The sequence below is a fragment of the Seriola lalandi genome, unplaced genomic scaffold (genome assembly GCF_002814215.2).
Source record: "Seriola lalandi dorsalis isolate HSWRI2012SDOR001 ecotype SW California unplaced genomic scaffold, Sedor1 jcf7180002054352, whole genome shotgun sequence".
NCBI classification, from domain to species: Eukaryota; Metazoa; Chordata; class Actinopteri; order Carangiformes; family Carangidae; genus Seriola; species Seriola lalandi.
In genome coordinates this window covers 1,154,414-1,165,466 of record NW_019524905.1, presented here as the reverse complement: position 1 = coordinate 1,165,466, position 11,053 = coordinate 1,154,414, and the positions used below count along the sequence as shown (strand labels likewise).

Below are 11,053 nucleotides of genomic sequence, written 5' to 3'. Positions count from 1 at the left end.
GGGGGGGTGGGCGGCAGAGGTCTGTTAACCTGGTGCGACGGGGCGTGTGCTTGTAAATAAACATCAGCCTGAGATTATTCCAAGCCCAGACTGTGGGGCCCTGAGGTCAGAGTGGGCCCATACCTGGCTCGCTCGCTCGCTCACTCTCTCTCTCTCTCTCTCTCTCTCTCTCTCTCTCTCTCTCTCTCTCTCACACACACACAAACACGCACACACACACACTTATCTATCTACTTATCTAGTCTGTGTTGAGAGCAACGCCTGTTCAAATACTGGTGCATGCACACAAACCCATGAAAACAGACATACATTTGGGATATAAAAACCCACAAGCATGCATGCATCCAAACACACACACACACGCCCATCTGCACACACAGACACACACAAATGTAAACTGACAAATGCACACCAACACGTACATACAAACTAAATCTAGCAAGACAAAAAAAAAAAAATGGTTTTGAACAAAGAGAATACGCACACTGCTGAAGTACGCACTCACACAGTGCCCACAGACTCACAGAAAACATTCCACACAAGCCTGCACACGCGCACGCACGCACGCACGGACGCACACACACACACACACAAATATACAGACAGAGATGTACACACAGGCTCTGTACTGTTAACACCCCAGATGTCAGCAGACATCCAGTCATCCCGAGCTCAGACGCTGTGTGTCATCCATCTCATTTTTTTGTTCTTCCCTTATTGTTTTTGAGGAACCGACTGATGAGTCCAGACGCTAGGATATGGGATTATTCACAATGACATAACATGTCGCTGGATTCACAACACACTCAGGCTAATCCGTCAACTACATCTTGTATCCTAGAAATCAGGAGGAGTGCCGAGAGGGCCCACATCACCTTTGGCTGACCTTTCCTACCCCTCCCCCGTGATTCTCAAGGTATCTCGTCTTTATGAGCGAGTTACTAAAACAAACAAGACTTTTTTCATTCTTCATCCTTATATAGAATTTTGCATGTGATGGAAGACAAATACAAGATTTGTACTAAGGAGTGTGGCGAGACTAGTAGATTGGTTTTGTAACATCCCAATGAAATAAGAGTTTAGTTAGATCCAAATGGTTACCTTAACAACAGCTATCCCCTGTCCGTCTCCTCACTTTCCAATAGCGACTCACAGTCTGTCCTGAAGAGTCATCATGACCCACTCCCAGCAAGAAACCGGGAAGTGTTCAGCGGCAGACAAAACTTACCAAAAGCCCCTTTAAATAGCTATAAATCCATTTGATTCATGTTTGACTCAGCTGTGTTTGGTACATCCTTGGGACCAAATGGGGCCCCCAGGCTGTATACACAATTCATTATCTTCATCAAAACGTAAAATAAAACTGATAAATGGAAAACAGAGCGAGTGAACGATTGATGTGATGTACTTACTGTTCAATGCTGGGCGAGAGGTAGAGTTTAGGAAAGACTTGGGTGGCCTCAGCATCCTCGAAGCTCACAGAGAGAAGGGCCACATCCTCTCCAGGGTCCAGAGCTGTGTCCTGAGAAAGACGATGACAAAACACAACACCTAAGCAACATACCATTGAGATGTGGGCTGGGACTCCTTTACATAGACCATACATGAGATTGTTATGGTTAGGTTCTAGATACCATTCGAAGCCGGTCAATCTATCAATAGATACATGGATCTGTTCTCTCTTTATATTAACCATGCTAGCCGTGTGACATCTGTGTGATGTTTGGTTTGCCCTCCTCTTTGGTGCAGACCATCTCAACAACTATTGGTTGGATTGCCATGAAATTTTGGACAGACATTCATGGTCTCCAGAGAAAGATGCAGACTGTCTTTGGGGATCTTTGGGTTTTCAGTTACCCAGTTAAATGTCACAATATCTACTTGATGGACTGGAACGGTTTGGTTCTCACGTTTCTTAATGATGCTGGTAATCCTCTGGCTTCTCCCTTAGCACCACCACAAGGCTGACACTTGTGGTTTTGGATGGATTGTACAGACATTACTGTTCCCCTCAGGATGGATTGTAATAACTCTGGCAACCCCTTAACCTTTCATAGCGCCATCATCAGGTCAACACTTTCAAAGACTGGTAAAAACTGGTCCACTATTTTGGTTTATGACTAAATACATTCCCATATGCCTCTGCTGTACTTGTGCTTATTAGCAAATGTTAGCATGCTAACACCCTAAACTAAGATGCTGAACATGATGCTCAACATCAGGATTTTAGTTTGAGCAACATATACATCAAAGAGGTTGTCATTCCAGAACAATGAATATTTTATCTGTCTAAAGCAGTTTGAGCTACTGCTCTGTGAATGCGAACCTGAGTTATACTTTCTGTAATTTAAAATAGTTAGAAGCTAAACGTCAGAAGATCGGAAAAGGTTTCAGATGCTGGTTACAGGGTTCAGATTTGATGGAAAACCAACGATGGGTTACACAACAAGTGTGCAAGTCCCAAAATGTTGAAGAAGATGGAGAGGAGAGGAGGAAAGACACCAGAAGAAACATCTGTTTAGTTTCATGCCACATTAGCTTCAACAGCTGCACCATGAGGCTGAGCTGATGACTGGGAGCACCAATCAAATCATGTGTGAGATGGATGCAGAGGCCACCCGGAGCTGCTCGCTACAAACCTCGTCTGTCTCTCCGAGGTTCTAATTTCTCATTCTGTGATGTTTTTCCTAGAGCGTGGCTACTTCCGCGGCACTGTCATTAGAGTGATTCCACATCAAGCACAATTCTGGCCTCGCTCTCCCGACAGAGGCTCGGCAGCGTTAATCAAATGTCTTACAGATGGTTTGAACTCATCCATTTGTTATAATCGCTGCCCGCCGTGGTGAGAGGAAATCTAACCACCATACATGATGGACAGAGGCAAAGTGAAACCAGTTTGCAGCAAGGCAGCCTAAAACTTGATCAGGCCTATTAACTAATTACACATGCCTGTTAATCAAAAACTGAAGTGACCATTGGTTTGAGAAAAATACATCTGAGTGGGCGGAAAATAAAATTCCTTCACTGAACATGTCCTCTCCAAGTGGAGCAGAATTAATTTTCTCTGCATGTAATCTAATGATTCTAACTACAGTGTTGAATTAAACAAATATAAATAAATAAAATCAAATAAATCAAAACAATGAAATGAATATGAGTTAGTTGCAGCCCTGTGTGTATGACAGACTTCAGGTCCAGAGGCGGCAGGTTTTAAGAGTTTTATCCTTAAGTGTGTATCATGAAGTGCAAATATAAGGCTCATTAATCAACAGTTCGTTAGTCTACAGAGCATTTACAAACATGCAGATATCAGCAGTCACAACAATGGCTGCAGCTCTGCAGACTGTCACGCAGTTTGCCTTGTCGCGGCAGATACATTAGGGGGTAAAGACATAAGGAGTTGAAGGGAGGCAGTGAAAGACGGCAGGGTGTGTGGCATCCAAAAGTGTTGCCTGATGGAATCAGCTCACATCAATATAGTGTGCATTAGTAAACAAGAACTGCCCTCTGTCTCACAGCAGCGCTCGCGGCTTCTGCCGCTGACGATATGGGACAGACATGAACAGGCATGGCGATGTGGGTCTGGGGTGGGCGTGGGGTTTTTGTGAAAAGATTGTTTTGCTCCAGTTTGTAGCTGTCAAGTCCAGTTCTCATCTTTAAAGGTGATTTAATGGATGGTTCCTCTGGACTGGAACAGAGTAAACAGATGAATGAAAATCAACAGGAAGGTGAGGAGGCCAGAAGAGGAACATGGGGCGGCTCTGTGCGGGCTGCAGTGGACCATCCTGGGACTCGGTCAGACCAAGGGTGCTGTTGAAGGGACGGCCTTTTTGTGGAATGATTCAGACTCATCTTGTCCCAGAAGACAGCGAAGAGCTGTCACAAGTCATATTGCATCAACGAAACAAACAAACAAACAAAAAAACTAAAGGCAGACCCTTTAACTTTTAGCTATTGCCATTCTAAATTAATGTGCTGTGCAAGGGAGCTGAAGCTGCGCAGATAAAAATAGTTTTTTGTCGGTTTAAGTTAAGTACCACTACGCATCAAATTCACATGATTATTTCAAAAACACAAAACTTTTTATAAAACTGAGAAGAAACACGCAAACACTATTTGCCAACATGAGTTGCGCCAAGTTTTATCGCCAGTAATTCGGGGTATGAAACGCACACTTTTACACTTAAAATATTATTTACACCTATTAAATTAAAAAAGCTTCTGGGTCACCAACCTGTCGATCACGATCAACCTGTTGTCGTGGAATTCGTGAGGAATTTCAGTTGAAAGGTCATTTGCTTGTATTCACTCCTGAAGCCACATGTAGACCGCATTGCGCAAATAGTTTAAGCTGCTAAATCAAAGCAATCACTGCTGCTCTTGTTTTACGTTAAAAGCTTTGCATAAGTAAATGACATTGGGACTTACAGAAAATGCATTGTATTTATCACAGAAGTTAACAGTGTAGCACTGCTGTTGCAAATTTGTTTATAATAATAATCCCTTTTTTCAGAAGCCGACAGGATCTCCAACACGGCGTCAAGGTAAAACCAAGGATGTGCATCCGTGCATCACAAAACCTGGCACGAGTGCACTAAATCTATTATGACACCTAGTCTATTATGGCAGTCTTTTATTACACCTGTTGCTTAATAGCTGCTGCGTTTTTTTAATCTGTTAATGTGTCACATTTGAAGATTTGTCTTCTAGGCTGAAGGGTGTGTTTGATTTCTTGCCGTACCTTCATTTCCTCAGGACAAACTATGAAAATATCCATCATGAGTCATGTGTGTAGTCAAATGTATTACATTAAAAAAAAACAATATGTGAACAAAACAATATATAATTGAAACTATTATAACTGGCTGTTGGAATGGTGCGTATTGCTGCAGGCGAATCTTATCATCTGACCCATCAGCTTCTAGCTTCAATCCTAGCTCCTATTTGGACTGGTTGGTGACCACTGCTGTGCTCATACACATCTCTCTTTGTGTGAGCAGATACAAACTGCATTTAAGTAATTTGGGACCTCAGGTAGTTGCTATGCAGCTGTGGGATTTCCTGTATCACTTTAAACATTCTTCATCATAATGACGGCTTAAGTCCCATGAACAGTTGCTTCAAAACCCACAATCCTTCAGGCATAGAGGAAGTACAACTTGCTTTTAAAATGCAGTGGGGTCTGAAAGTCTGAAATCGCTTTCCCATTCAGTTGAATTGGAAACGGGTCTCAGACTTTTAGACCCCTCTGCACATTGTTAAAATACTGTGGCTTATTTGTGACTACTGAGAGCGAAACAAAGATGTTTGTATCTGAAGCTTTTGTGCTGCACAAAGTTTTCATGCCTATTAAGTGGGACTTTTAAAATAAAGTGTAGAAGGGCAACACAAATGATTTACTTGACAGCTGGTTTTGATTATGGAATACAGAATATGCTGAGGGGGTGTCCTTGCAGTGTGGTGAGAAATTGCAGGCATTTGAATTCTCTCTCACAATTTTCTGTTCCCAAAACTTTGCAAATCTACACAGGAAGCTTGTGAAAAAATATCTTAATGAGAACAAAAGTTGACCTTTTAACCTGGCTGCCTTGAAACCATTACTTAAATTGAAACAGAGGAGCTTTTCTCTCTATAATGAAATAAAAGCCCCCAAATGGCCATTAATGTTTCTTTACACACATACACACATCTTCAGCCCTTTTAACCCAATACACTTGAGGGCATCTGCTGCTTGCTTATGTAAAGAATTAGCAGAGAACGAACATTAAAAAAAGCCTTTGCTCCACAGGCCATAGGCAGGCCTTTAATGAAGAGACTTCTTCATTGGTAAGTAATGAGCACGGAAATGGCCTGGGTCAGACGACTGCAAGACCGCAAGGAGGGCGTCCTGCAGGGGTGGTAGTTGGACGTTGAGGCAGTATTTACTACATGCCCCCAGAGAATTTGACTCAACTGCTCAGGGACAGGATTTAAGAAAGCGGGTGAAGAGTGTGCACGCGTGCGTGTGTGTTCGGACATCAAGGTTAGTGAGTGCCTCCGAGTCAAACCCTTTCACGTGGCCACCACCCCACGTCTTCCGTCCTCCTTACTCTTTCAGACATGCGTGCACGAACACGCAACTACACACAAGCGCGAGGACACTTTTCCTTGTGTCCGTTCTTGTGTCTCCTGATGCCCCGGCCTCTGGCATCTGCTCTGTATCGCATGTGACAGGTTGGAGATGTGACAGCTGTCCTTATGCCAGACCAAGTCTGGCCAAAGTCACAACACACACAAACACACTCATCTGCAAACGCTACACAGGGGCTTCACTGCAGGGCTAGTACGGAGGAGGTAAGGGCACTTTGTCTGCCTTCTTCGCCCAACTTTAAATGTCATGCCCAACGTAGTGGGGCGGCTTGACTGACAGCAGGGTTGTTGTGCAAGGACATGTCCAGCTTCTAGGCGAGCAGCTTTGAGTGCCCCTGTACATATGCTGGACACAGTGCTGCTTCGCCCCTTGAAAACCAACTGATTGGGCAACATTTTGGACCCCACAAGAAAACCTTGAAAACTGCAATAACTACTGGTCAGTTTTTGAAATCCAGGTAGGAGATTTAGAGGAACACTGGTGTTCAAGCTCAAGAAGATTCAGTCGTTTCATAAGAATCTACATCGCCTGCAAGCATTGTGGGATTTTCTTTTTGACTGCATTTATTTACTACTAAATAAATTCATTTATTTAAAAAAAATGGCTTCATTAACTTAAAAAACCTTTCTAATAAGAAACAAAATATGCAGCAGAAAAAACAGGTTATACTTTTACTAACACCGAGCCAAATTAAACATTGAGCCACTCAGTTAGGTGGGACAAGGGAGAATTGGAGAAGCGAGCACTACTCTGAACAAGGTCTCATAGTGGTGAAACACCACTATGAAAGAGGCCCAGCCAGCATCGTCCAACTGTAGAGCCACAGGACAGACAGTTTCACTTCTGCAGTTCCAACATGTGGCACCTATTAGCAAAAAAACAAAGACACATAACAGCAGCAGTTTTGAATAGTAGAGGACATGCCAACATGCACCATGTGGAGGCAAGGAGTGGAATAGCATCTGCCATTCTGACACTTGTGCCACCTTTGCTGTGTTTCTGTGTCTGTTTAAGGTCTTACATTCTACACACTAACCCGAGTGTCACTGCATGTCTTTTTCATCTGTAGGATTGCCTTCCCAATTTCTAGTAATGTAGCTCGCCAATGATCAGTGTTTGATGCAGAACATTTAAACTTAAAAAAAAAATGACAGAATCTTTTCTGTATCTTCTTTTGTATTTTTATTTGTATTATGTATCCACGGCAACTGAATCAATAATCATGACTTTTTTTCATTATCCTTAAAAACCTTTTATAGAAAGCTTGATTTTACCTATGAAAAAACAAGTTGCAGTAATCAGTGCGTCAGAGGAAAAATGTCTTTCCTATGGTGAAGTGCTACATTTTTTATATTTTACAAGGTTTTTTAAAGTTAATTGCAGGACCTTGTGCTATTCAGCTCTGTATGTACCCGCTGTTTGTAACTATCCAGGTCAATATTTAAATAATGGCTCCAAATTTAATGATTTAAGACGATGGAAAAGTAAAGCATTGGGAAATAAATATGCACAATTTACACAACAGTTCTATTCACTTGGACTTCACTGGAAATTGCCGTCGTTCTCCCACAGATACATTTCAATGTCATCTAATAACTAATGTTGACAATCATCATACAACAGCACAAAAATTGATCTTGTGTTCGATATCAACAGTGAGCACAAACAAAAAGCACTGACCATTACAACGTCTTAAATAATACTTGTCCAGAATATAGTGAATGAATGTCTAACATACAGAGTTATGTGTGTGTCAGCCTTTTCATAGGTTTGACAGCGACTTACGCCATCACACCCTAAGGACGAGAAACGCGGGGTCAAGGTGGCGGCTGCCAAAATGTCTCATTGCATGACATGAAATGTTCTGATTGAGAAAGAGAGTTGAGGATATTGTTCCTAATGATGCGGCAGTACTGCTGCTGCTGCTGCTGCTTGTGGGGAGGGGGATGAGTGGAGCTGTGGTGCACTCCAGGGGCCATGATGATCCTGCTCCCTCCACCTCAAAATACAGAACATGCAAGCGCAAGCACAAGTCGACACAACCCACTTGGCACGAATGTCCAAGAGGAGCTTACTTCCTCCTCTAAAATATCTGCCCTTACCCGTGTCGAGCTCCCCTTTTCCGTCAAACTCTCAACTCATGTTGGAACTCAGGCTGATGTAACAGGCACGGTAAATGATTAACTTTGTGCAACTTTGTGTCACCACATACTTGCACCCTGTGCCAGGTCTTAATTTCATCATTAGAACAATTGCAGAGAGATTACAGAGCACGCATGCTCCACCTGGAACCCTGTTGGTAGAATAGCACCCGTACACACCTAAACACATCCCTGTTGGCACAGTTCAAAAGCCTTGTGCACAGGGTGTGTTCGCAAAGTAAAGAATAAGAAAATGCTTGTCTGTGTGTGTCCTTTCTGTTGAGCATGCAGGGCTTTAAGAACGATGGGTGTGGCAACAAATTATAATCTGTCCAGAACTAGTTGCCAGAATGTCGACTGGTTGTTAAACAGCAGGTGTGAGTAGTGTTCAGTTATAGAAATACATTTCATTTTGCACAATAAGACTTTGGGCTTACTCAATGGCAGAAAAATTATAGTTAATTAATTAATGTTTTTGTAATGTAATGTGCTTTTATTTGACTTATTTCATCTTTAGGGCTGAACGTATGCAAAAGAATTTCTATATTACATTTATATAAGGTATGTTGTGACACATTTTATCCTTACTAAAAAAATTGCAGCTCTCGCAATTTAGATATTGCACTTGACCACAAACAAAAGAAAAAGTATACAACATATACTTAGTAAAAAAAAAATTGTTCATTTCCTCATTGATTTTAATATGGTGAAAATGAGGCAGAGGATTCTCCAAATCTACCAAACTTTAGTCATTAAAAGTAATGGTATAAAAGTTAAAACAATAACTTCAAAGAAGAAAACTAACTAAAACCAACAAACAAATAAAACCACAATTTACGATGACTAAGAGCAGTTTCAGTTATGCGCCCAAGCTTTTTTCAGTTATTTTGAAGAGTCTGTCTAATCCACTATAGTGGAAATAATAGAAGCTGGAACAACTGCAAACAAGTCACAAGTGCAGTGTGTTGCAAAACAATTAACCAATGGTGTCTCCACCCTAAAAAAGCCACACACTAAGAATCCACTTCTTGGAAATGAGATTGAATGAGACACCTAATAATGAGTCATAACCATGGGTGAAATATAGGTTAATACGACCAGCGGGGCCACAGTCGTCAATACACGTCATGTGAGGTGAGAAAAAAAGAAGAATCAAGTGTGAAGAACGGACATCATAGTGTAATATTGCTGACTTCTCCATACGTTTAGCAACACTAAAGGGGCTCTAACTTGTTTCTCAGGAGTTGGGCCACCCGCCAAAATCTTTACATTCTTTGCAGCAGCAGCTGGCAGATGATCAACGGATGCGCCACCGAGACACTTAACCACGCTGATCATGTTTCACAGAAATACGAGTCATATGTGTGACTATGGCCAAGCGTCACTGATAGTGTGTCACTGATAGCATGTCACAGCTATGATCTAGCCTTCGCTGTATGAATCTCAAGTGTGTGACGCTGCGGCTTAAAGCCACACGGGTGACTCAAGCATGTTTGCATATGCATAACTGCATGTCTGTGTGCTCCAAAAAAACAGAATCAATGCATCTGGTATGTTCATACTGATGACACAATACAGATTGACGTACAAGTCAAGGGCTTTTTGACTAGTGATTAGTTATGCGCAACATATTTAAATCTCAAATCAACAAGATGTGTGTGTGTGTTTTTTTTGTTGTTTTTTTTTAACTTATCTGGATTTGGAGACTGGAAACCACGAGCACTCTGAGAGCAGAAGCTGAAAAGGCAAGAGCGAGCAGGGGCTTAACGCACTGGTTATTGTGGCATTTTCTGGGGGTGATAATTGTAATTGCATTAATATTGCTTCGCTGACAGTGTTGCAGCGTGTTTTTGTCCCATTGCAGTGTTAATGAGACTATTCCAGTCATTTGAACCACTGCAGCCCCTTACCCCCTGTTTTGGACCGATGGCGTGTTGGGCCCAAATAACCGTGAAATAAAGGCATTTACTGAAATCACAAATCATTTGGCTCATGGTAAAAATGAAGATTTTCTCAAGTACAAATGTAGTATTTATTGCACGGCACAAATCCTGCCTGCTTGTCCATTAGTCCAATAACCTACTGCTTGTGTTAATACACAACTGTAATCTTTGATACCAAATGGGAGCTATAAGACATAAAAATATCCCACATATCTTCCTTGTAGTTCCCTGTAGAAGGTTAATGTATCTGAAAACAACTTATATGTGACATTACAGAGTATCTTAGCAGTACTTACAACGAGCTAGCGAAATCTGCTTAAAATAATGGATGAATTGAAAAACTGTATGTTTGATTTGTGCTACATCAATTTGCTGATATTTGGTTTTCACATTCTGCTACTTTGAGACTATAAGCTATGATGCCTTCCTTTGTGCTTTTGAGAAATAAAGACAGGAGGAGAAGGTAGACTCGGGTTTGGAGACATTGGTAAGCCGAGGGTAGGCAAAGGCCAAGACTCACAAATGAGCACAGACAGGCAACATATAGGGGCACAATTTCACCCTGAAGCCACCAATGTGTTAATAAAAGGCCTACAGGAGGCAGAATAAGGCACGCAGAAGGCCAAGGAATTGAGAGGTAAATGAAAGCTGAATAATATCAGGGTTGAAATGAGAAAAAAACAACAACAAAGGATTAGAAGAAAGGACATTTGGAGGTGTTACAGAAAAACATCATATAGATAGTGTACAACGTGATATAAAGCGAGGGCGGAAAGTAGGCCAGATGGAAGTAATTCCATGGAGGCGTGGAGAAGTGTAGGGGGGGACGGAGGATGGGG

At 41.9% G+C, this 11,053-nt stretch overlaps 1 protein-coding gene across 1 annotated transcript in view; it reads right to left on the bottom strand.

Moving 5' to 3' along the window:
* babam2 (BRISC and BRCA1 A complex member 2) overlaps positions 1-11,053 on the bottom strand; it is a 75,940-nt gene that overhangs the window by 25,491 nt on the left and 39,396 nt on the right. Inside the window, exon 7 of the mRNA XM_023407961.2 lies at positions 1,413-1,522. Within this exon, the coding sequence (XP_023263729.1) occupies positions 1,413-1,522 (110 nt within the window). The remainder of the gene's footprint in view (positions 1-1,412; positions 1,523-11,053) is intronic.